The 26817-nt window shown below is 44.1% G+C and overlaps 1 protein-coding gene across 1 annotated transcript; it reads right to left on the bottom strand.

The window, feature by feature from the left end:
- Positions 1 to 1828: 1828 nt before the first annotated feature.
- Positions 1829 to 14662, bottom strand: LIN28A (lin-28 homolog A; the record flags this gene model as incomplete). The annotated part of the gene is made up of 4 exons (XM_079115295.1): positions 1829 to 2085; positions 2928 to 3112; positions 13973 to 14169; positions 14632 to 14662. The coding sequence occupies 4 exons, from the start codon at positions 14660 to 14662 to the stop codon at positions 1869 to 1871; spliced, it is 630 nt and encodes a 209-aa protein (XP_078971421.1). The 3' UTR covers positions 1829 to 1868.
- Positions 14663 to 26817: the final 12155 nt, after the last annotated feature.

Genomic DNA, 26817 nt, shown 5'->3' with positions numbered 1-26817 from the left:
CCCACTTCAGGAAGAAGCCCCCCCCCCCAACTTATGTTTCAGATCCTTTTGCCTGGTGCAGAATCTTCTGTCAAAGATGCTTTGGCTATTTTTCTCTCAATACAAAGTTTGTAAACAATAAAACCCCAAAAGAACATGGAGAAAGACCAACACATTATATTTACACAAACTAGGCCACCTAGCAATCACCAACTCAGAGACTCAGTGAAGTCCTACAAAGCCCAGACAAATATAATAACTAGAGGGGGGCAGCATCTGGGGGAGACAAGAAACCAGGATCAGACACACACCGCCCAATGCGTTCTATTGCATTTGTCCCGTTTCAACACAGTGAGGTAGGTTTGTGGTGATCTCACAGCATGTAAACGAAACCCCCTTTTTTCTCTCTTCGCTACCGTGACACTCATTACTCATCACTATTGCAGCAGGGCAGGACACTGGCTCCCGGTGCCACAAAGAGGTCCTTGCTTATGGATCTCCCTGGAAGCCAAGAATTTTGAAAGGTTAAGGATTTTAGCCCTTGCTTCATAATAGCCTTCCCTGTACAGCACAGGGTGGAACAGGGGTGCTGGTCTTCAAACCCATCCTTACTTTAAAAAAAAAAAAAAAAAAAAAAAAAAGCACACCTACACCCTGTTGTACATGGTAGATCTAGGCTAATCTGGTGAAGGATGGATCTGGTATGTAAATCAAGTTCCATGCCCTAGGATTAGACAACCATCACTTAACTTTGGCTTCCTCTCTGGGCCTGTTACCTGGCCCAACCTCTCTTTACTTCTCTGCACCACCATTTTTTGTTTCAACTAATTTCCAGTCTTCTAGTACAAGGAGATCAAGTCATGGGGCAACTCAATTAAAACCTAGTCTCCCATGAAACATTTAAGGTGGAGGGGGTTTCAAGAGGACAGTATGGCAGAAAAGCCAGCTCTAATTGGCAGAAATGAGGTAGTTCAATAGGCTGTGCACTCCAAATGGTTGCTCTCCATGGTGATAAAAACAACAACAAAAACTATTCCTGCTGTGCAGACCTGGAGCTGCTGCCGCCTTATCCCTGAGATTGCTCATGTACCTGAGAACACAGTGCAGGAATGAGGGCCTTAGATTAAAATATACAAAAATACAAAACCAGAATATTTATATTAAGGGGAAAAAAGTTAAAATGCACAAGATACGTCATTCGCACACAGATAGTGCAGTTGGCATCCTGGAGAAAGTGGGACCCAAGGTGCAGTTACCCAAGGGAGCAAATAAATAAAATCACATTGGCCTAGAAAGGGTGGGAGTGAGTTAGGAGTAGTGGGTCTATAGCTGTTTTCCCAACCACCCCTTTTGCCTATCCTCACAACCCATTGCTTGGGACAGTTCCCAGCACTATATCCCAAGATGGTGTCGTGAGGAAACAAACAAGATGTGAAAACCCTGCTTTGCTCCTGAGATTCTCTCCCGCAGAACGTGGTAGTTTGTGGGTTGGGTCCATTCATCTGATCTCCTGCTTAACTGTTTTATGCCCTGGCAAGGGAAATACTACTACATTTCCTTCTTTGAAAGCAAAACAACCTCCCTATCCAGGCCACTTTCAAAAGCCACAGGTTTTGGGGTGAAGACTCAGATAAAGCACACAGGTGTTAAGGTGGCTTTGCCCCAAAGCCCTTACTTGCATTTGGATAGAGCATGGTTGGAGTTCCTTTGCCTCACCCCTTCCCCCCACTGAAAGGGAAGATGGGATGATGCTGGGAACCCCCGGCCTGAGAAACTTGGCACTGCCGCCTACCCCCAACCCACCCTTATCCCCACTTTCTCCACTCTGCCGATTGATGCCTGCTCCTTGAACTCCTGATAGCAAAAGAATAGCCCCCACCCGCTGTGGCTCAATTCTGGGCCTCTGGGAGCAGGGCAGGGCTGTGGATCTCTTCTTCTTCCTCCCGGAAATAGGCTGGCTTTCCCTGGGAGCTGGGCGCCTGCTGGGCCTTCAGTGGACATGAGGCTACCATATGGTTGATGCTTTGGCAGAAGTGGCACTTCTTGGGCTGGGGTGGCAGCTTGCATTCCTTGGCATGATGGTCCAGACCACCACAGTTGTAGCACCTGGTACGCAAAGCAATGTGGGAAAGGTGAGATAAAGGTATGAGAAGAGTTTAGAGTCCTCCCCAGAGGGAAAACATCTGAGCTTGGGTCCAGGACTCTCACTTCACTCACTTTCCTTCCCAGAGACCAATATCCCCACTTACAGATGAAGAAATAAAGACTAGCTGATCTCTAAGTTCGTTCCAAATCAACTGCATATTATTTTCAGATTCATGTCAATTTGAAAATACTAAGATACCAAGAGCAGAGTCACTGACCCCAACTGCAAACTGCATCTTGGGGAATAGATGACAGTCTACCATACCCTTAGTATAAAAGAAATTTAGGAAGTCAGATATTGGTGGGGCATGGTGGTGCACACCTATAAATTTAGTGACTCAGGAGGCTGAGGCAAGAGTATCACAAATTTGAGGCCAGCCTCAGTGACTTAGCAAGGTCTTAGGTAACTTAGCAAGACCCTATCTCAAGGCAGGAGCACTGGCACATGCCTGTAATCCCAGCAGCTCAGGAGGCTGAGGCAGGAGGATCAAAGCCAGTCTCAGCAAAAAGTGAGGTGCTAAGCAACTCAGTGAAACCCTGTCTCTAAATAAAAATACAAAATAGTGATGTGGCTCAGTGGTCGAGTGCCCCAGAGTTCAATCCCCAGTACTCGCCCCCCCAAAAACACCCTATTTCAAAATAAAAAATATATCTAAAAATAAAAAGATACAATCTGCTCAGAGATAAGATGTTTCAAACCCAACAGCAAGATTAGGAGGGACCATAGGCTTCATTTTACCTTTGGTAACCTGATACATTTGACATACTGGGAAAAATATCCCCTTAGGCCTTCCAAGCCATACCTGTCTCCTTTGGATCTGCGCTTCTGCATATTCTTCCCCTTTGGCCTCCTCTCACTCCCAATACAGAACACACCACCAGGCCCAGTGACGCGGATGGATTCCAGGCCCTTGGCAGACTTCTTAAAGGTAAACTCCACTGCCTCACCCTCCTTCAGACTGCGGAAGCCCTCCATATGCAGCTTACTCTGGTAAAGGAAACATGGTAGATGTTACCATTCGTTTCCATTATTACACCATAAAACTCAGAAGTGCACAAACCTGTTCATATAAGATAGGAGAGCAAGGGTGACAGCATTCCCCGTTAAGCAGCAAGGACTAAATTCCAAGAGACTGCATGACATTAGCAAAGGTTATGATGATAAGTAGATGCCAAACATTGTTTTACAGCCAATTTAAAGTCCTAAGTTAAAAAAAAAAAGAAAAAAAAGTGTCTAAATGTTAGCATTTGTAAGAAATCAACAAATACAAAATTGCAGAATAGAAAGGGTAACACTATAAAGCCCTTCAACATTTTGTGTTCACATAATGCCTCAGTTTTTATATTACCACCAGAAGACCAAGTAACTAGAATATTGGGAACAAGATAAAAAATTAGGCAGTATTTTAATATTAAAGCATTATTGTGTGCCTTATTAAAAAATGTTCAACAATTTAAGAAATAATGACCAACAAGACTTATTGCAAATTTACAGTAGATAAAACTGGCAGAGACCAACCTAGCCACATTTTTTAAGTTTAGCATTACTGAATCTATAATGGGACACAATGAAAAGGGACACCTATTTCCAGGTTCAATGCACCAAGGATATGACTTTCAACAGCTCACTCTGAATCTAACTTTGAGGGAACATCAGACAAAACCAAATAGAGGGACATTCTATACCACAGACTTATACACTTCAAATATGTCAAGATCATGAAGGACAAAACAGGAAGAACTGTGTGGTTAAATGGAATGCAAAATTCTGGACTGGATCCTGAAATAGGACAAAAATAGGACAATTAACAAAATTTGCATATGGACTATGGATAAATGTCAATATCAAATCTGATTATGATCATTGCACTGAGATGATATAAGAGATTGTCCCTATTCTTAGGAAATACACATGGAAATATTTAAAGACAAAGATGCTGAATACTGCAATTTATGGTTAAAAAATTAACTACTACAGTCCGGCACAGGGTTCACACCTTTAATCCCAGGGAACTCAGGAGGCTGAGGCAAGAGGATTCCAAGTTCAAGGCCAGGCTTGGCAACTAGTGAAACCCTGTCTCAAACCATTAGGCTCCGTCTCTGGTACCAAAACCCCCCACAAAACCAACCGCAACTGTACAAAGATAAAGGCAATGATAAAGCAAATGGAACAAAATGTAAATAATTGATAAGTCTGGGTAAAGGTTATATAGGAACTTTTTGTATTATAATCTCCTTTCTCTTTTTTTTAACCATGGAGATATGTGTAGATACATTTGAAAGGCAGAATAACCATGGACTTAGAATAAATGTACAGAATCAAAGACTATTTTACATGCATATAAACATCAAGTCCTCCAACTCTCTGGTACCTTTCTTCGATTTTTACATGACAGAGTGCATTTTGACACATTATACATACATGGAATATAACTTATTCTAATTAGGATCTCATTCCTGAGGTTGTACATGATGTAGAGTTTCACTGGTTGTATATTTTTATATGAACATAGGAGTTACGTTCAATTCATTGTCTTTCCTATTCCCATCCCCCATATTCTTGTAATCTTTTTCTAAGTTTGAAATTATATCAAAAGTGTTACTCAAAGTTGAAGGATAAACACAGCATGAGGCAGATGAGGGAATTAAAGTGAAAGTCACAGCAAGATCCAGGACTATATGGAGGAACCAGTAGATGAGGAAAACAAGTCAGATTTTGCTGAAACAAACTAATTACTCACTTGGAAATAAAGCCAGTTTCCTAGACTTTATCATCATACATATCAAAATGCGTTTCAAGGGAATTAAACACCTAAATGTTAAGGAAAACTACATATTTAAAAAAGAATTATATAAGTATTAATAGGTTTAATTTTCAGGAAAACAGCATAAAATTCAGTATGTCATTGGTGTTAAAAACTGTAAATAACTTACTACCTTATTTGCAGGGAATGGCTGAATATAATATGGTATAGACACAATAGTGAATACCATTCAGGCATTAAGAAAAATGTAGAAGACCATGTTATTACTTCAGATAATATCTAGCACATTTTTGGATGAATTAAAGAACAGAGGTAATTTTTTTTTTTTTTTTTTTTTTTTGTAGTTGTTTCTATTTTCTTTGAGATGGGGTCTCACTGTGTTGCTCAGTCTGGCCTTGTACTTCTGATCCTCTTGCCCCAACCCTCTGAGTAGCTGGGACTATAAACATGTGCCAAGACACATGGCAATAAGGAGACAGATTTTAAATTATTTAACTTAAGATGACCACATAACACAATTAAAGGAAAAAAAGCAATGTTTAGAACAATTTGTATGAAATAATCCCATGAAAATACACATTTGTACTAAAATTTTTAAAAATGTGATACTTACAAAGCAGTAAATAAATAGCCTGGCAGCCTTAAAAAAAATAAAAGGGAAGGGGAGTTATCCATACAACTAGCTGAATGGCAATACAAGCATCGGAAGAACCCAGAGTTCCTGACTTAAAACTCACAGCTACGGTGCCACTTGGTACATCAACAACATTTTAGTAGAGGTGACAGTATCTCCCATGCCCTCTCTAGAAAAGTCTTCATTATAACTTCACCTTATTGGGGTAAAACAGCCAATGTGTCAAATATGTCAAGAAGGGCCAGGTGTGGTGCACAATGACAACCATGTCCATGGCCCTTTTTATTTTTAATTTTGAGATGGAATCTCTAGTTGCTGAAGCTGACCTTGAACTTGTGTTCCTCCTGCCTCAGCTTCCCAGTAGCTGGGATTACAGATCTATGCACCCCAACATGTGGCTAACTTTTATTTTAATTAAGATGATATTGTAGGGAGGGAAGGGTTAGAGTTAGGGTTAGGGAGGGGGGCAAGTATGGAGGAAGGAACTACTGTATAGAGGGTAAAGAGGGGTGGGAGGGGTGGGGGGAAGGGAAAAAATAACAGAATGAATCAAACAACATTGCTCTATGTAAATTTATGATTACACAAATGGTATGCCTTTACGCCATGTACAAACAGAGAAACAACATGTATCCCATTTGTTTACAATAAAAAAGAAGATATGAAAAAAAAAAAAAAAGATGATATTGTAAAAGACAAAACTTCCACAGAGAGTTCAAAGCCAGTCTCAATATCGTAGCAAGGCCCTAGGCAACTTTGTGAGATCCTATCCCAAAATTTAAAAAATTTTAAAATGGCTGGGGATGTGGCTCAGTGGTTAAGCACCTGTGGGTCCAATCCTAGGTACAAAAAAATCTTCTATCAAGGGTACTGGTTAAGAACACAGGCTTAGGAGTAATACATATCCTGCTTTATAAAATGCTTGCTTTCTAGTTACTGGCTGTGTGACCTTTATCAGTCACTCACATCTGAGCCTCAGATCTAGAAAATGAAAAAACAAAAAAGAACAAAAAAACGAAAAATACCCCAGTGCCTTTTAACTTAATAGGTTTAATGAAAATTACATGGACATGGAAATATCAAGTATGCAGAAAATACTTTATGTGTTATTATTTGCAACTGTCCTATCATAGGAATATTCCAAAGCTATAGGATTCTTCCACTTTTTTCTCCTGGACAGGAATAAGGGTGCTGGGGATTGAACCCAGAGCCTCTGCACATGCTAGGCATGTGATCCACCCCTGAATCACACCCAAATACCCTCTTCACTTGTTTTTATCCTCCCAGAACATCCAGGGATGTGATGCCTCCCAGCACACTGCCTCAGCTTGATGTGGGCAAAGGGGTAGAGCACTCAAACAGGAAATAAAAACGCCACAGTGGCCAAAGGACCTTTTCTCTTCCCTGTTGCACAGAAACCACTCTAAATTTAACCTTAGATCGGACTTGTCTCTCACTGAGCCAGGACAAGAGATAACTCAGTGAGTTGGAAGGTACTGGAGGAGCAAGACCAGGAGCCTTCTCCCCAGGTAATTCCAGCTGTGATTCAGCAATGAGTGTTAAGAACAAGGATTAAAAGTCAGATACTTCGCCCTCCTTTCCTTACTCATTTATAAAATGGAGTATAAACTAATTTTATGGTGGAACCATGAAGTTTTATGCATGAAAAGTAGTTAACACTTAGCCTCCTAACACACATAAATCCTGGGTGAGTGGCAATTACTCACTTCTTTAGGCTGGTTGGGGGCAGGGTAACAAGGAGAACCAAGTGTCAAGAGACTCAAAATCAACTCTGGTTTTACCACTAACCAGCTCTGGAAACACACAAAAATATGGCTTCTCCAAACTCCAGTTTACTCAATCATTTTTGGAGCAGGGGGCACCATACATAGGGACAGGCACCGTAAGACTGACTCATTCCCTCAGGTCGCTCCATCACTGGGAGACTTGAGGTCTGAAACACCCCTGCAGGCACCTCGACCTAACCGGCTGGCCAGGATTTAAACTGGTGGTCTCCAGGGGTTGCTCCCTGCCCCCCTTCCTGGTTCCTTTCCAAAACACATAGTTTGAATTCCTCTCTTATCAGATAGGTAATCAGCGTGCAGCCCGACAGAGCCAGCCTCCCAGGGCCTGAATCTGAAAGGAGCCTGAAATTCTTGTACTACCCCCATTCCACCCCCAACCACACACAAAGCAAGGCCCCGCCCTCTCCCCATCCCCTCCAAAGAGAAAAGGCCTGGCGGGGGAGGGGCATGGCCTGAGCTCCCCCAATAGAGCCCAGCCCCAGAAACAAAGAGTTGACACTGGTTGGTTCTGGTGGTCAGATTCCTGGAGTTCCAAGGCACAGATCCCCCAGTATGTCTTCCCCTCCCCCACATTGGACAGGATCAGTTCCTCCCTTCCTCTCCATGTTGGGGTTATGGTCACAGTGGGGTAAAACGATACAGAAACACCTCTCTTCCCCAGTCAGTCTTGCCTAGTTTGCCAAAGTCACCTCCAGTAACCATCTTCCCTTCTCAGGTCTGTCCACCCCATACCTCCTAGGTCTAACTAAAAGGAGGACCCCCATCCCCACCAGATGCCTTCAGTCAAATCCTTCTTGCTGGAGCCTCAATTATTTATCCAGATAAACATTTTAAAGCCGAGAAGTTGAGGAAGAGAGGAATCCCATCTTCCGTTCCCAATTTGTTCAAGTTAAGGTGGGCAGCCTGCCTGGGCTCGCTGCACAAGCTAAGTTGGTAGAGGCAGTTGCAGCAAACATCTTCCATTGAAGGTGGTGGTACTTACACCTTCTGCTCCCTTCTTAATACCTCATTGACTGCCCCTCCCCCACCACATACAAACACCCCTTCCCAGCAACAGCTTCTGCCAAAATGTAGAGAGATGTGGAACTTAGGGGTCACTCAGGAAATAGGAATTTAAAAAGTTTAAGGTTCTGATTCTTTTAATCATGCCAAATCAAGAGATCAGACTTAATGTACAAATCAGGCCCCTTCCAACTAGATCACCGCTGATTTTATTCACATTGTTTCTTCCCATATAAGTGGCAACAGTCAGAATTTCAGGGTACTTGCTATAACTTCATGGAACCCCAAACAGATTTTCAGCTCTCCTGCAACACCCAGAATCACTTCAGTTAAGTTACCCAGTATGCCTCTACCCTCAGCTCTAGGTTTTTAGCAGTACACAAGTATTTGTTGAACAAATTAAGTTCTCTAATATCCAAAATAACGGTTATTAATTGATGCTTACTATATGTTAAGCATAAATAACAGTGTTAACCCATTTAACCCTCATATAAAATTCATGTGGCAAGTCTTATGACCCCCACCTTACAGTTCAACAACATGGAGACAGAGGGTTAATAAGCACCCTGAGTAAAGTCGTAGTGAAAGGCAAGGAGCTGGGCTGATTGCAAACAGCCTGTTAGCCAATACAAACAGCATGATCCAATACAATGCAAATCACAGACCTTATTTCAAACTCTAGTAGAAATAATAAGAAACATATAAAAGCCCAACATGCTAGAACATGCCTATAAATCCCAGCAACTTGAAAAGCCAAACCAGAAGGATTCCAAGTTCAAGATCAGCCTCAGGAATTTAGGGAGACCCTGTCTGAAAATAAAAGGCTGGGGATGTAGCCGAGTGGTAAAGCACCATCCCTGAGTTTAATCCCTAGCACCACAAAAAAAAAAAAGAAGTAAAGCACATAAAAGTAATTTTAATAACTTAGCCCTGTCAGAGCTCTACTTGAGCTTCATTTCAGGAAGTAGGACTTTATAGGAGTTAGGAACCCAACCAGTTCACCAAGACCAGTTTATTTGGAGGAGGGTAGAAAAAAGATGCCCAGAACCAAAGGCTGCAGGCAGCCTACCCCAACCAACACCGTGCCTCAGGGGAGCCAGGCCCACTGGCTCCTGCCTGCAGTTCTCCACCAGATGGTGCTATGCATCAGCATGTGCAGAAGGCAACCTAGAGGGAGAGGAGACGCAGGGACCAAGGGGTTCTGAACTGTGAACACGTATGTGTATGTGAGTAGTTCTCGCTCTTCAGCACCTTACTGTGATCACCTTGCCTTCTTCCATCCTTAGGATGAAGGAGTTGCAAGGATAAGTGCTTATTTTGAACCCACTCCACCTCCACCTTGCTTAAGGAATGCAGCATGGGAATAAACTTTCTGGAGTTTTATGACAAAAACCCATTCCTGTACTCTGCTGTATAGAATAGCCATGGCCCTTCTTGGACTGTTGTTTCCTGTTTGGATTAAATAACTCCAACCCGAGATGCTAAAAATTACATACTATTCTTGGAAGTTTCCTCCTTCTCCCCCTCAGACTAGTGCTACACAGAATTATTGTTCCTATCTGCAGAAAGAAGGGAGGTGTGGTTGTACCCAGAGCAGTTTCTACATAAAATGGATTCCTGAAGGGCAGGTAGGTGATTGAGTAGAAAGGTTTGAGCAACAACACTGCCCTAGTAAGTCACTAAAAGCCCCTTATTGGCCAGGCAATAGTGTCACAAACCAACAGGTAGAAGCTTCCTGTATTTGACACTTTGCTCAGGATGGTGGCATAGTCTTTACATGGGACATTGTCTAGAAAGTATGTCTACTCAGAGAAAGATCCCAGAAGTTTCCATGATGCCCAAATTAACACACAACTTCTTACTAACATTCTGAAAAATCAAGGTGACTTATTTTTAACCTGCCTTTTCCCATTAAGTTGTGAATGTACTAGGTAGTAGAGTACTTGCCTAGCAAACACAAGGCCCTGGGTTCCCTTCCCAGTACTGGGCAAGGAATAAACAAAGCAAAACAAAAAAGATGGGAATGAATTAACTAACGAAATCACCGAAATTGCAGCTTCCAGTCCACCAAGAAGAGTATCCTACTGGGGCTCAGTTGTGGTATACCAACATTCATGGTGCCATAGTGTGCCAGGCTATATTCTAGTCAGTCTTGAAAGACCAGCTACCAATGAACACCCATCCCCTATCACTAGTCTTTTTCTCTGAGCAGACCTCTGCTGACATGGATCTCACAGAGTACTCCCGATTTACCAAGGTGCTCAAGACAAGACCCCCTTACCTTTTTCATTCACACACTTGGTCCCTTCTTTTCAAAAAGATTACACATTGGTTAGGAGAGTATAAGAGAAATACATTAACAATTAGAAATGAAGTGAGGAATCACAGGTGCAAAGTTAAAACCAGGCAACTTTGAAAGAGGCACTTTAAACCCAATAGTTCTAACAACCTAGACCCTGAAAGATGTTGCTCTCACCACCCCAGAATTTTCTTTCAAAAAAGCAGGCCACGTGGCTTCTCAGTCTCAGTATTGAAAAATGCTTTCTCCTAACCCCATTTGGTCCCTTGGTCAACTATGGGCTCTTCTTGCTTCTGAGCCTTCTAATATAGCATTTTAGTCAGAAAACCAGTTTAAACCTATTATGTATGGTTCTTAGGCACTATGGAAAAGCAAGACATTTTTTCTTATTTACAGAATTTCTACAAATCTGGGTAGTTTGAGTCTTGAGCCACAGGAAACATGAGTTAAGGCAGAACTCTTAAAATGGCCACAGGGATTTTCGCATTCTTGGTGAATCTCCGGGAAAAAGGAAGCAGTTTAGCTCTTTCTTGCTGTTTTCCCTGTAGAATGGTTTCTCAACTGGAGGTGATTCTGCCTCCCAGGGGATATTTGGCAATGTCTAGAGACATTTTGGTCATTACAACTGAAGGGTACAACTGGTTTCTAGGGAACAGACGCCAGAATCCTACTATACTTCCTAAAATGAACAACACAAACCCCACGATAAGGAAGTACCCTGCTCAAAATATGTCAAATAATGCTGATGTCAAGAAACCTTGATTCAAGGGCTTGCCATCTACCATTATTATGATACTTAAATTCCCCTAACTCCAAAGATTTTCTAGATCTAAAGACCGTGGCTGGTAAAAGGGATGTTATAGAAATCTCTTTGCTTTGTGGGTATTTTTTGAGGGGTGCCAAAAATAAGCTTTTCCTCACACTTACTTACCCCAGGGGTACATAAAGTATGTGGAAGGGAGTCTAATAGTAGTTAACAGGGTGTTGGGAACCTTATAAACCCAATCTCAGAAGGGCTTATAATCCCCTCTCCCTGGCAAATGTTACCTTAGGATCACTGTGCTTACAACCTCACCCCACCCCTAGGGTGCCCAACAACCAACGGCTATAAAGAGTGAGAAGTTTTTAAAAAAGATTTCTTACCCTCTCCATTTCAGTAACTTTCCTCCCCCAGCAAACAATTTTTACAGGTTATCCAGCATCTACAAATTTCCTCTGCCATTAGGTATCCAGAGAGGGATTTCAAATTACTAGGCTAACGTACTAAGGTGCAGTCTGTGGACCGTCCAAACCCGAGGCACACTATCATAAAGACCAGTTACTGTTCTCTTTGACAAGAGTTGGGAGAGTGGGAATTAGGGAACAGATTCTTGATTCTTTATTCCAGCTCGGCTCCCTCCTGATAACTTCTTCAACTGTTCATCCCTTGGACATTCCAAGACCTTGAAGTCCAGAGTGTACCCAAGCTGGTCCCTGCTTTCTTCCATGGTATCCAAGTTTTCCAATTGTTCTGGATCCTAAGAGTAAGCCTGCTGAGGCACAGATTCCCATTTGATCAGTAAAGAAATCCAGAAGATCAGGGGACACATTCCCCTTAGTCCCTCCCTACTTAGCAGCCTTTGAGGGAAGTCAAGAAAATGTTGGATCTGACACTTATTCTGACCTCCCAAAATTGGGGAAGCTGTCCAGTCTGTCTCCATACCAGGAAAGATTTTAATCTCTTTGTGATCAGATAAATGGGAGAGTGGGGGAGGCTTGCCACCCCGCTGAGGAGGGCCATTCAAAGCTGGTTCCTGTAATAAAGTGATTTAATAGATCTAAAGAGGCCAATTCCCTTCTTTCTCCCACAATTACTTCCTGTGGGTTATCATCCACATATGTAAATGAGATGGGGGCAAAGACACCAACCAGAAACTAGCTGTCTAATGGGGGGGGAAGGGGCTGCAAAAGGGTAGTTAAGCTTCCTACTGGGGGTCCTTTTGGCAGATGTTCTAGAAGTCCAGTGACCCTACTGCACCAACAGCTAATAGTAACCAGTGTGTCCCTATCTCCATGATTCCTCTGTCTTCATAATTTCCCCTCCTCAGCCTCCTCACTGAGGACTGGAGACTTCTCTACTGCCTCCCACCGTCCACCCAGCATCTCCCTTCCCCACCCCTCCCCCTCCAGAATGCCATCCCTCAGGCTCCAACCCTTAATCCCCACATCCTCCTTTCCCCTCCCCCATGGCTCCTAAAGCCAACCTCCCCGAAGTAACCCCTCCCTGCCCGGCCTGGATGTCAACCCACAGGGCCTGGGATTAGCAATTTTTTGTTTCCAGGTTCAGTCTCAACCATCATAGATGGAACAGGCACATGCAACAACTTCCTTTATCTCTGAGCTAGTGGCCTGGGATAACTGCAATACCTCTAGGATATTCAGGGAAGAGAAGCCTGGGAGGAGGGAGACCAAGGTCTCTGGCTCCTTGTTTGAGGCTAGGAATGTTAGGACAGCAATCAATGGCTGTCTGGGGCCATAAATGCCAAGCTGAGGAGAATAGGTCCAGAGGCCAGCTTCCCTCCACCCCCTGCCCTTCGACACTGAATTTCACCCCATACTGTGCTGCCCTGCGTTAACTGAGAACTTGGGGTTGCACCGACCTAACTTCCTCATAGCCCGTCCCAGAAATGTTAAGGCCTGGGTTCCTTAAGGTTTTCCTTCTGGCAGAAGTTGGAGAGCAAAGGCCTGAGTCCTGAACTGTAACGAATCTTCTAAAGGAGCTTTCAAGACTCCAGATGGGTCCTTCAGGAATCTGCTGAACCTACCCAGGCCCCAGGGCCTGAGTTTTGGATGACCTCTTGGGTGAGGTCGGCATTAAACAGGGGACACGGCTGACTTCCCAGCTTTATGCCTTTGGATCTGGTAACTAGTTCCCCTCACTCTCTCCCGCCCTCGGAGCTATATTCAGACGTTAAAGGCGCTGGGCGCCCGGCTCAGGCCCGGCATGTGCTTTCCTGGCCGGCCTGCTCGCCCTCCCCCCACCCGCAAGCACAATACAACCTTAGTTTCTGCCACATGGGGTCACCTCTCTGCCCCCTGCCCTCTTCCCAGGGGAAAGAGGTAATAGACACGTGGTAAGCCGGAGGGGTTCCCGGAAGGGGGCGGGGGACACTGATAATCAGTGCCGCATCCCCCTCTCGCCAGGTTGTAGTTAATGGGCCCTGAGAATTGGGGTGCTTGGGCAAAGATGGGGTCGCACAATGAGTCCCTGATCTTCAGTCCAACAGCCGAGCTTGACCGGCCACCGGTGGATACGCGCTCCTAGTTCCTCTTTCCCCAGCAAAGTTACCAGAATCAGTCTCACCTGGTGCACAAAGACGTCCACTGGGGGGTCGAGCGCGACCCCGGCGCGGGCGGTCATGGACAGGAAGCCGAACCCCATGCGCACGTTGAACCACTTACAGATGCCGGCACCGTGCAGCAGCTGCGGCTCGTCTGCTGCCCGGGCCGCGTCGGCCGGCGCCTCCTCGGGCGCCTTCTCCGCCGCTTTGGTGCAGCCACCTGGAGATAGAGAAGGCCGGACGCTCAGCTGGAGGGCCACGGAGGGCCCTCTCGGGATCCGGCCGGGAGACCCCAGTGTCCAGCCTGCGGTGTACACCCAGGAGGGGGCATGTACCAGGCAGCTGGCGAGAAAAAGACCTGTCCCGGCCGCCACCCGCGCTCCCAAAGCTTACACCGAGGCCAGTGGTGCCCCGAAAGTTTTGCTCCTCTTCCCACAGCACGTTGCCGGGGGACACACGGTCCGACAGGCCCCTCCTCTTCTTTCCCTCCGCCCCCGCAGGTTCGGCGCGCCCGCCACTGGGACTCCAGGGTTCCTTGCTCCAGAGATGGCCCCGTGAAGCAGGAAGCCGCACCGACTTGGGGTACTACGGGCAGCCCGAGGGATACTTCCCCACCTCCCCTCTAATTGGCTCCTGGGCGCCCTGCCCCCTAAGGTGTCCCCGCTAAGTCCCGAACTCGAACCTGCAAACTGCTGGTTGGACACCGAGCCCATGGTCGTCGGCTGAGCCCGTGGCCCCGGGCCCCTAGTCGGGCGGCTGCTGGCCCCAGAGAAGTCCGCAGGCAAAGGGGTGGTTCGGAGAAGAGGCTGCTACATCTTCCCCCGCACAATAGCGGTGGGAGGGCCCACGGCTTTTCAAAGGCTCCCAAATTCTAAAAGACAATGACCCAACCCCCCGCGGGCAGCCCCCTCCCCTCCCCTCCTTCTCCTTTCCCCTCCCTTTCCCTCTGGTTCCGACTCTGGCCCTCCCCCACCGCTCTGGCTCTGACACCTCTGGGGTGTCCCTTCTCAGAACCTTGAGGTTTGATACCCCCTCCACATACACACATCTGGAGATGGGGATCGTCTGCCCTAGAAGTCTTGCGTACCCCAGAATTTGGGATCCTGCACTTTAAGGACTCAGTGGGGTCCCCAAAGCAGATACAGGTGGGGAACCTGGGGGGCTAGTTTTAAAACCACGTGACTGCTCCCACACACACTCACACACTACCCCCACCCCCCGCGCAGATAATTATACATTCCAGAGAGTTGGGGGAGGGAGGTGTGAGCCTGGTGGCGCTGGCCAATCAGAAACACAAACCACCTGTCAAGGGAGAAATGGATGAGCCCTCCCCCTCCCCCAGTCCTTGAGCGCCCCTCCCCCCTTCCCCCTTAGGCCTCTGAACTGACCCGGCTGCTTGGCGCTGACCCGCTCTCACCCCCCACCCCTGTGTGCTTAGATAGACCTGGAGTTCTGGACACTAGGAAGTCGGGGCTGGGGAGCAGGGGAGAGGCTGTAGATCCCGTAGCGCTGATCTCCGGTCCTGACCAAGGCGCTGCCTCTCAAAGTCAGCCTGACTGACTACAACTAAATGTCTGCCTCCTGGAGTTTGTGACTCGAAGAGTTTTCTGGATATTCCCCAACTAGAATAGAGAAAGCGCTCTTAATTGATGTGGTGTAAAGAACCCTTCCTTCTTTCCTTCCTTCCAAATCAGTGTCTAAAGTTGTTTTCAGGTAGCGCTCCCTGGGAGAGCAGGGGGAACCCAAAGAGCCTGGAAGTGTGTCCCTCTCACCAGTGCCCTCCCGCCCCACCCCACCCCCACCCCTTTCCATCCACTGCTGGGAGAGGGGCTAAGTGGGTTGGTGGGTGGAGGCACTTCCTCCTGTACTCGCGACACTGAGATTTCCAGACCCTCCTCGTCTCAGAATCACCATCCTAAAGTGCGCTACCGTCCCCATAACCGGGTTGGCGGAGGAACTGAACTAGGGGATCTCCTCATTTGAAGAGGAAGCCTCCGTTCTAGGAGATAAAGAGGGTGGGCCAGTGGGTTGGCTACTGCCCTGGTCGGAGATGGACAATGGCCCGGGGCTCAGTGCACGGCCCTGGCCCTGCCCCTTCACTTCCGGTGCTCAGTTCAAACTGGACAATGCCAGCTCCGGCCAGTTCCCCTCCCCCACTGCCTCAACCCATTTAAAGGGACAGAGCCTGCTTTCGGGGGCATCCGCTTGCTGAGTTCAGTCTTCTCCACAAGTGTGCAGAACAACTCGTAGTTCTCACGCTGCAGCTGTGTGTGTGTACGCGCGCGTGACCACGTGTGTAAGTGAGAAAGGGAAAGAGTGGGGGTAGGGAAGGGGAAGATGGGGTAGAAGCCAGGGATTGTGGAGAGATTTCCCTGTCCTACGGAGTACTCTAGACGAGACAAAAATTTGAGTGTAAGGAATGGAGGATAGGACTTTGGAAATAAAAAGGACTACGGGGACCCTTTCCTATTCAGCCTAAAAAATAAGTATCATTAACACATATCATAAGTAGTGTCCCACTGCCAACTGTAGACTGTAATTTAGATCTTTGAAGAATTCTCCGAGGACTTTAGTGGAAATCATTTTTACTTACATAAGTTTCCCCACTAAGAATTTTATCTTCCCGTCAGCGCCCTTAAAATATATTTGTTTCCTATACCTCTTTTTCTAAGATTCAGAAGCAGGTGGCCGAAGTCGTCTGAAGAAATAAAGAGAAAAGAGTTGAGCGCTCTGGCTTCGCGAAGTCCGCCCTAAAGTGTTTTTGGGTTTCCCGGCAGGCGCGACTAGCTCCTCTGTCCAGGGTCCTGAGTGCGCTTTAGCTCTGTCCTTGGTGCTGAAAAAGCCAGGCTCTTGGCTCCTAGCTCCCAGCTTTGAGAATGCTTTCTTGTGTTCCCACCTCCACGTCATATCCAGAAAACCTGATTTCCTTAACCTCCCCATTAACACCGACATACTTCATACTTGAGACAGATGAAGAGACGTTATTGGACACTAAAGAAAGTGCATTTTCAGTAATGCCTGATTTTGTGAAAGTAGTGTGAGTATCTCAAGCTTCACTTCAGAAAAATGTGTAGAACTCGTGTGTCCATAAAGGGTAAGGAAAGAGTAGAGTTTTGTTTTGGTTTGTTTTTTGCCAAAGAAGACCAGACTAAAAAGGAAGCTAATTTATCTATTACTAATTTTCAAATAATTTCCTTATTTATTAGAACTTGTCATAAGACCACAGGTGTTGGGATCAGATTACCCATGTTTATTACAGCTCTGTGACCTGGGGCAAATTCCTTAACCTCTATGTCCCTCAGTTTCCTCCTCAGTCCAGTGGAGATAATAAGAATACTTAGTTCTCAGATATATTGTGAGTATGAAGTTATATTGTGTAGGGAAATCTTTCATACTACTGTCTGACATATAGTTAGTTCTTTCTTCCTTTCCCCCCATTACTTGGGTTTGTACCCAGAGATACTCTACCACTGAGTGACACCTCCAGTCTTTTCTAAATAGAGTCTCACTAAGTTGCCCAGATTGACTGAGAACCTGTAATACCTGGGATTACAGACATGCGCCACCAAGCCTGTTCAGTTCTTAATAAATATAAATTAGTACTGTTATTATAGCAAATGCTCATGCTTGTTTCTATGATCTAGAGTCTACAGGATCATTTACTCCCCAAGTAGTGGGACCATTCATACCTTCCCCATTTTTCACTAGAACAATGGCTGGTCCACAGAAGACACCTAAAAAGAGTTTTAATTGAAAAGTGAATATTACTAAAATAGTCATAATTCTTATTCTCCTTGGTTGCCTCTTCCAATTTCATTTCCAGGAGAACTCAAGAGGAGGTCAGGGTCTCATTAAGTTGCATATGTGGGGACATAGGATGCTTTAGAAAGGGACACATAAGGCTCCCAACATACTTGATTCTTCATTCTCAATGGGGTTGTCCATGTGGAAGGCAGGACTCCAGACTAAACCATCTTCCTCTTTTGGGTCCCCATCTCAGTAAGTGAAAACTAATTAGGTACTTACTATGATCTAGTCATTGTACTAATCCACAAGTTTGGTGGAGGAATCACATAGGTAATATGCATTAAGCAATATCATGATGTTAAAAAAACACAAGTAAAAGCCTGGTGTGATGGCACATTCCTGTAATTCCACAAACTTGGGAGGTTGAGACAGGAGTATCTCAAGTTTGAGGCCAGCCTTAGCAACATAGTGAGACCCTAAACAACTTAGAGAGACTCTGTCCCAAAAGAAAAACAGGAAAAACAGGGCTGGGATGTATCACAGTGGTAAAGCATCCCTGGGTTCAATCCCAGTACCAAAAAATAATTACTATTAATATAATGAAAGAAGACACAATCCCACCTTCCAAGAAGTAATGGTCTAGTTAAGAAGATAAAAAACCTAATATAGCTAAGTATTACAGGTTTCTTATGTACTGGTTTCCGAGGGTAATAGTATCTAGGTAAAAGATGGGAAAGGGGACTTTTATCTATCTATCTATCTATCTATCTATCTATCTATCTATCTATCTATCTATCTATGGTTCTGGGGATTGAACCCAGGGCTGCTCAACCACTGAGCCACATCCCCAGTCCTTTTGATTTATTCATTTTTATTTTGAGACAAAGTCTTGCTAAGTTGCTTAGGGCCTCACTAAATTGTCGAGTTGGCTTTGAACTTGTTATCTTCCTGCCTCAGCCTCCCAAGCTGCTGGGATTACAAGTGTGTACCACCACACTGGGCAAGAGGACTCTTTAAAGTGTTGTATAGTATCAACACAAAGAACACCTACCTCCTGCCTGAGGTACATTGCTAAATTCCTCTTGTGTAGGTTCATAACTCTAAAAGTAAGAGTTGGAAGAGATCTTGGTAATAATAATAATTCACTCACCAATTAAATATTTATTGAACATTTCCTGTTTGGCAGACATCATTTTAAATGTTGGGAATACATCAATAGGCAACACAAACAAAACCCCTGTCTTCGTGGAGTTTACATTCTGCTAAACAATAATAATAACTGTTATTCTTTATTAATAATAAAGACATGTTTTTGTTTTTTCTTTCTTTGCAGTACTTGAATTGACCAGAAGAGTTCTACCTCTGAACTGCATCCCTAGGTCTCCTTTTTTTTTTTTTTTTTTTTTAAATTTTGAGACAGGATTTTACTATGTTGCCCAGACTGGCTGGCCTCCAACTTGCAATTCTCCTGCCTCAGTCTCCTGAGCTGATGGAATTACAGGTGTGCTCCTCTACATCCATCAGTAAAGGCACTTTTCTTATCTCCTTCAAGTCTTCCAATAACTCTGAAGAGTACGTATTAAATTTTCACTTCATTGGAGAGGAAACTGGAGCTGAATGAATCAATACATTTTGCCTAATGTTGCTCAGCTAATACGTGGCAGAGGCAAATTTTTACCTATACTTCCTTGACTCCAAAGCCCACATTATTTCCATAATTCTAGTATGTTGTTATCATTACTGGTACTGTTCTCATTTACAAATGAGGAAAAAGATTTGTACATGTGAAAACAGAAGTGGAGAGTTGGGTGTGGTGTCACATGCCTGTAATCCCAGTGACTCAGGAGGCTAAGGCAGGAGGATCACAAGTGTGAGTGCAGTCTGGACAATTTAGTAAGACCCTATCTCAAAAGAAAAGAATAAAAAGGGCTAGGGATTTAACTTCGTGGTAGAGCACCCCTGAGTTCCACCCTAGGACTACAACGAAAAACAGCTACAAGGGCTGGGGTTGTGGCTCTGTGGTAGAGCAATACCTAGAATGTGTGAGGCACTGGGTTTGATCCTCAGCACCACATAAAAATAAATAAATAAAATAAAGATATTATGTTTCTCTCCAACCAAATTTTTTTTAAAAACTTCTTTTTAAAAAATAGCTACTGGTGGGCTGGGGATATAGCTCAGTTGGTAGAGTGCTTGCCTTGCAAGCACAAGGCCCTGGGTTCAATCCCCAGCACCGCAAAAAAAAAAAAAAAAAAAGCTACTAAATGGGACTATATATTAAATAAAATTAGTAAATATTAGGACCCAAGGTTGTGATTCCTTTTTTTTCGGGCCATGGCTAGAGCCTGTTATTTCCATTGATTGCCCACCCCAAAGTTCCTTGGTTTCCCATATCAAAGATCTGATCAGAGCCAAAGCAGGTCCTCTTCTGGGCAATCATCCATACCCAGCTCCCATTTCAGAAGTTATTTTGAGAACTCTGTATAGAGTCCAGGTTGGTGTTCAAAACCCTGGCTATCTGCTAACATGAATGATGGTGTGCATTTGAGAAAGCTATTTCCCACAACATGTATTTCAAAATTTCAGGTCCAGCCAGGCATGGTGTTCATGCATGTAATCCCAGCTATTCAGGAGGCTGAGGCAGGAGGATCTTGTGGGAGCCAGCCTCAGCAATTTATATAGACCCTTTATCAAAATAAAAGATAAAAAAGGCTTGGATGTAACTAACTTGTAGAACACCCCTGGATTCACTGCCCAGTACTGAAAAAATAAAATCCAATACCAGGGGATAATTGATACATCCTACCATTGGAAAAAAAAATATCTACAGTGCAATCATTTGGAAAAATGGGATAGTGTCTATGCCTCCTATGTAGTATATGCTCTAGATTCATCAAGGGGGCATATGATGTGTACAGCATTTCTGTTCATTTATCTGTTCATTCACTCACCTAACAAATATTTATTGAGCACATATTAGGTGTCAGTTGGCACTATTTGAAGCACTGAGGATATATCAGTGAACAAAACAGATAAAAATCCCTGTCCTCGTAGAGCTTACATTCTGGAGGAGACAGACAATAAATCTGTAGTTAAATAAAACGTGTGGCATATGTATTTCCAGCAAGAAAGGCATGTTTTACTCTTTAAGTGTAAAATGAGAATTGGGTTAGTTGTTAGGGAAAGGTTTCTTCCAGTTCTGAAATTTTGAAGTAATGTAAATGTGTGTGTGTGTGTGTCTGAAAGAGAGAGCGAGAGCCCACTCCCAATTACACTGAAAATAACTTGTTTTCATGCCACCCTGTCACCTTCATCCCACTTTAGGGACACCCTTGTCCTCCATCAGGCGGGGCTGTGCACCTCTCACCTCTCAGGCCTCTTGAATTGGCAGGAGGACCAGCCAACAGAACCCCCTTCCTTCTTTCATCTGCTCCCCATGCTGGCCCTGCTTCACAGAGCAAGACGCCAGGCACTTGCTTTCACCAATAATGGCTTCATTAGATTGAAAGGAGAGGAGAGTGACCTCAATGAAATAGACTTCCTGACCCCAGCTGACCTCTGACCCTCACCCTGACAGCCTCTAAATCTTTTCCTTCTGACACATCCCCCACAAGGTACAGACAGGAAGAGAAAATGATGAGTGTGCGATGGTGCACTGTCCAGTGACTGTGACTCTCCAGGTGTCCTCTGTGGCAACTCCTGAGAGCCGACTGTGATTTCCCTCATGGCTGCTGATCCTTTCAGTGATCCTCACCATGACTCTAGTCTGGACTGTGGGTCACAACCCATCCAGCTGTCATTCACCTGGTGTCCATTTGTTTGTATCCAATGGTTGTCATGTACCAGAAGGTAGGGTGTCTAGCCAAAAGGCTGTCATTTCCCAAATGCTATTTTAGCCTTGGTTTTTAACCCACTTTCCCCTGATTCTGAAGCTTAGCATTTATTGCATGATTATTATATAACAACCATGTACTAAAAACTGTGTATTGTCTCTTTTGACCCTCCACCATTTAAATATGATGGACATTTTCCTGGAGATGAAACTGACTTATGAAAGTTAAATGACTTGCCTCAACTCATAGATCCCAAAGGGTGGGATCCCAGGTCTAGCTCACTCCAATATTATTCTTCTTTACTTTTTAAAAAATGGTTAAGGTAATTAATGCATAGGAATAAAAAAATCAATTAGTATCGAAAGAATTATAATGAAAAACAACAGTCCCCTGGACACCCCACCTCCTCCTCTCCCTTGAGGCTGTCTCTTTGAACCATTTCTTCCGGAGACTATTTCCATATCTCTGAATAATATGCATGTATGTCTATTCCTTGATTTATTAATTTTAGATATTATCTATTGATTTCCTGTTATGATAAATGAGAACTTACCCTCTTGTCTCCCAAGTACAGTTAAATCTCCATTTCCAACTAAATTGATCACCAATGTTTACTTTGTCATGGTCACAGAAATGTTCACTGTGTTGTCAAGTAGTAGAGTAAGATGAAATTTCTCTTCTTATATTACATTTTAATGTCCCTGCCTTAATTTCCCTCTAACTGCTATTTTTCTCTTTCTCACACTGAGTGGCAGAAGTATCCTCAATTATTTTCAGAATCTCCACGATAGTATCCTTTCCACTAAGCTTTCATTTTTCCTGAGGTTCCCTTCCTGAATCACACCATCCTGGTTCCCCTCCAGGCCTGCTTTCCAGTGGTGATTTGGAGCTGCTTCTCACTGCTTTTCTGGATTACCTGGTTTCTGGGTTCACACATAAGGAGCACATTCTCAAGTACTGCTCAAGAGAGGATGTGTGGCCTGGGCACAGTACTCATGCCTGTTATCCCAGCGACTCTGGAGGCTGAGGCAGGAGGATCACAAGTTCAAAGTCAGCCTCAGCAAAAGCAAGGCGCTAAGCAACTCAGTGAGACCCTGTCTCTAAGTAAAATACAAAATAGGGCTGGGGATGTGGCTCAGTGGTCAAGTACCCCTGGGTTCAATCCCTGGTTCACCAGTCATCTCTGCCCCCTGCGCCAAAAAAAAAAAAAAAAAAGAGAGAGAAGGTGTGTGGGAGTGAAGGTCCTGAACCTCACACATCTGAACTTGTTATTTGACCCTTACTTTTTGATGGTTCCAAAGTTATGCTCTTAATCATTCTACTTTGCAGACCTTAGTGAAATGAAGAAAGATACTCTACTTGCTTAGAGGAAATTGATATTAGAGGTGTTTTTTTTCTAGATTTTGAGCCCCCAGCATGTTCCTTTCAGTCAGGAAATTCCCTTTCAATCAGGGAATATGGTTTCAAGTTCATATCTCTCCCCTCCATGTTAGAGATGGGAGAAAACTAGTCGAGAAGACAGGCATATAACAGGACCAAAGCAGCAAACTGTGACTGGAACAAGTATTAGAGGCGTTTGTGTAATGTACTTTGGAAACATTGAAAGCTCACACATGCCATAAGTTATGAAGAATTTCACAGACCCACTGGGCATGGCAGTGCACAACTGTAATCCCAGCTACTTCAGGGGCTGAGGAAGGTGCACTACAAGTTCAAGGCCAGCCTGGGCAACTCAGAGAGACTATCTCAGGATAAAAGAATAAGTGCTGGGGATGTATTTCAGTGGTAGAGTTGCCTAGCATGAACAAGGTCCTAAATTCAATTGCTAAGACACACACACACACACACACACAAGCTCTACAGAGGAGGTGGCATTGGATCAGACCTGTATAGAGTTTTTTTTTTTTTTTTTTTTCTTTTTTATTGGTCTTTATTGGATTTTGAAAGCTAGGGAGGGCAGGGTGTCCTAGAAGAAAGGAACAGCAGAAATGAAAGCAAAGAAGCTTAAAAGGCTACAGCTTATTTGAGGAACAACCTCAAAGTTTGGTCCCACATGGGAAGTCCTCCATGTCCCTAGGGAGACATATAGAGACCTGTATTCATTCATTCGGTCTTCAATGACACATTCTGTGTCAGTAATAGTGATAGAATGGTTTGGTGAGAACATTCTGGGATTTTTTTTTTTTTTAATTTTTATTTATTTATTTATTTTTTTGGGGTGCTGCTGGGGATTGAACCCAGGGCCTTGTGCTTGTGAGGCGAGCACTCTACCAACTGAGCTATCTCCCCAACCCTTGTTTTTGTTTTTATATTGGGAATCGAACCTAGGGATATTTGACCACTGAGTCACATCCCCAGCCTTTTTTCCTTTTTTCTTTTTAAATTTTGAGACAAGTTCTCACTAAGTTGCTGAGGCTGGCTTTGAACTCGTGATCCTCTTGTCTCAGCCTCCTGAGTCACTGGGATTACAGGTATGCACCCCTATGCCTAGCAAGTTTTCGGTTCTGATCTCTAACTCCCTGTGTGACCTCAAACAATCTCTCCTCTGGACCTCAATTTTCCCTCTATCAAATGGAGGGATGAATTTCTGATCAGTTTCTCTGTGATGTTTACAGATTAAGACCATGACTTATATCAAAGTACCCCAATTCCTTTCCTTTAGACTAAGTAGGAAAACTAGCATCTGTTAACTTCCACGTGCTGGACATAGCCCCCTCCAACCACCCAGTGATGGAGGTGTTATGCGCCACACTTAACAGAAGAGAAAAAGGAACTTCAGAGCATTGGAGTATCTTCCTCAAATTCCCCCATCAAGTCATCATGTGGACACACACACACACACACACACACACACACACACACACACACACAATAACAAGGGCTGACATGTATGCTTACTATTAGGGTCATGTAATCCCCCAACAATTTCCTACTGTGCCAATTGTTCTTCAAAATGAAGACAGAGGCTCAGAGATTAAACAACTTTCCGGGGTAACACTGACAAGCAATCCACCCAGGTCCACCCAATGGTGCAACTTTTTCTCCTAACCACTAGGCTTCACTACATTTCTGTGATAACAAGGGAGAACACCAAAACCCACATAAGTCCTCCTGGAGCCAAGGTCTCCAAATGGCAGGGGACTGACCCTTCCTTCCCTTTTCTTATCACTGGGCCTCTCTGGTTTGGCCACGGTGGAGGAAGAATAACAGAAAGAGGCATGAGGCTGTCCATTCTCCTCTCTGGTCTGAGTTCTGAGCACCCTGAGGTTCTAAAGAGATGTCCCATTCCTGTTCTATTAAAGCAGGGGGTATGGAGGGACGAGAGTAGACACACAAAGACTCTCTGAGTCAAAAGGAGTCTTGTAGACCAGTTGACCCCTCTCATACCCCAAGCTTGACATCTACTATTTTCTAGATCAGTTTGCAAACTTTTAGCAGCAGGGAGTTAGCTTCCTGCTTCTGGATTCCCTGCCCATCCAGCCGTCCAGCCGTAGTGGGATTATTAGAAAGTTCTTTCATTGAACCGAATCTGATCTCTGCAGACTCTTCCCGCTGTGGTTCTTAATACAAGTCCCCTCCCTCTTCTGCAAAGACTGAGTTCATGCTTTCTGTTTGAACCTAAATCTCACCCTTCTCCAGTTGTGTGATCTCAGACGATTTTTTAAAAGGCTTAATGCCTCAGTTTTGATGAATTTTCCACTGATCTGGAAGTTAGCCCAAAGCCACATCGACCCTAACCCCGCATCCAGTGATTCACAGCCCCATTTCGTTGTGTGTGTTGCTCTTTGCAGGCTTTCTCAAAAGTGAAGCATTTTCGCTGTTCTTTATCTCACTAGACCTAGAAAACAGGGCTGTTGGAAAAGGAGGAAGGCAAGGTGGTCCTGCCCCCAATACAAGCCTTACTTCCTGCCTTATACTCTTCGATCTCCCTGTTAACTCTATTACAAGTAACGTTCCCTGACCTTGGGTACAGTTGGTTCTTCCTGGTGTTTTCCCATCATTACCCTTCTGCCTGACCCTGGGCATTGAACTCAGGAGTGCTTTACCACTGAGCCACATCCCCAGCCCTTTTTATTTTTTATTTTGAGGCAGGCTGTCACTTAGTTGCTGAGGCTGGCCTTAAACCTGTGATCCTCCTGTCTCAGCTTTCTGAGTCACTGGGGTTACAGGTGAGACCCCACTCCTCAGGGGGTTATTTCCATTACTTTCAATTTGCTGATCACTATTTATTCTTTAGAGTTCAAGGAAGATGTTGCTTTGTCCTTTCTGGGGATCAATCTGGGCCCTCTACACTGACTCACCTATCCAACACCTCTTCCTGGGTTCCAGTAGCCTACACTTCATGACAGAGCACTTACCCCACTCTGTTTTATATGCTTATTTGTTTTTCTTTCTCACCGGTTACTAGGATGTCAACTCCATAAGCCAGGGTCTATGTCTGTCTTGTTCATTGTGTCCAGCACACAGCACAAAGCTTGGCATAGCATAATTCCTTATTAAATGTTTGTTGAATGAATAAATAAATATACGACTTGCCTGAGATTCCACAGTTAATAATGTCTCAGATGAGAATTTAGTTTTTGTTTCCAGGTCCAAGAATTCTTTTTTCTAATTTTAATAATGTATTTTATGTATCACAATATATCCCACATATTGTTTCAACATGTATTCAACATAAAGATATTAATAAAATCTTTTACATTCTTTGTTATACAAAATTATTTTTATAGCTTTTATTGGTGCATTATAATTATAAATACAAGCGGAATTCGTTGTGACATTTGCACATGCACATAACAATTTGATCAATCTCATTCCCGGTACCTCCTGCTCTTTCCCTCCCCTCCTCCCTCCCCCTGACCCCTTTCCACTACTCTATTGGTCTTTCCTATTATTATTTTTCAATTTTAGTGTATTATAATTATATATAAAAGTGGGATTCATTTATGTATATTTGAACATGGACATAGCATAATTTGCTCAATTTTGTTCCCATCCAAGAATTCTTTTAAAAACAAAAAACGAAAAACAGAGTCTCCATAATTTACCCAGGCTGGCTCAAACTTGCAATTCTCCTGCCTCAGCCTCTCAAATGGCCAGGATTATGTGCATGTGCCACAATGTCCAGTCCCAAGAATTTTTTTGTTTTTACATCTTCTGAACTTAACCTAATTCGTGCCCTGAACCCCTACTGTCAGCCCTGTCCTCACTCAATTCCTTAGAATCTTAAATTTGTTAGCTACAAGGGACCTTAGAGCTTGTCTGATTCACTTGCTTCATTTTATAGA

This window comes from Sciurus vulgaris, assembly GCF_902686455.1.
Source record: "Sciurus vulgaris genome assembly, chromosome: 1".
Taxonomy (NCBI): Eukaryota; Metazoa; Chordata; class Mammalia; order Rodentia; family Sciuridae; genus Sciurus; species Sciurus vulgaris.
Note: the sequence above shows the minus strand (reverse complement) of the source record. Positions and strands in the feature narration are given on the sequence as shown.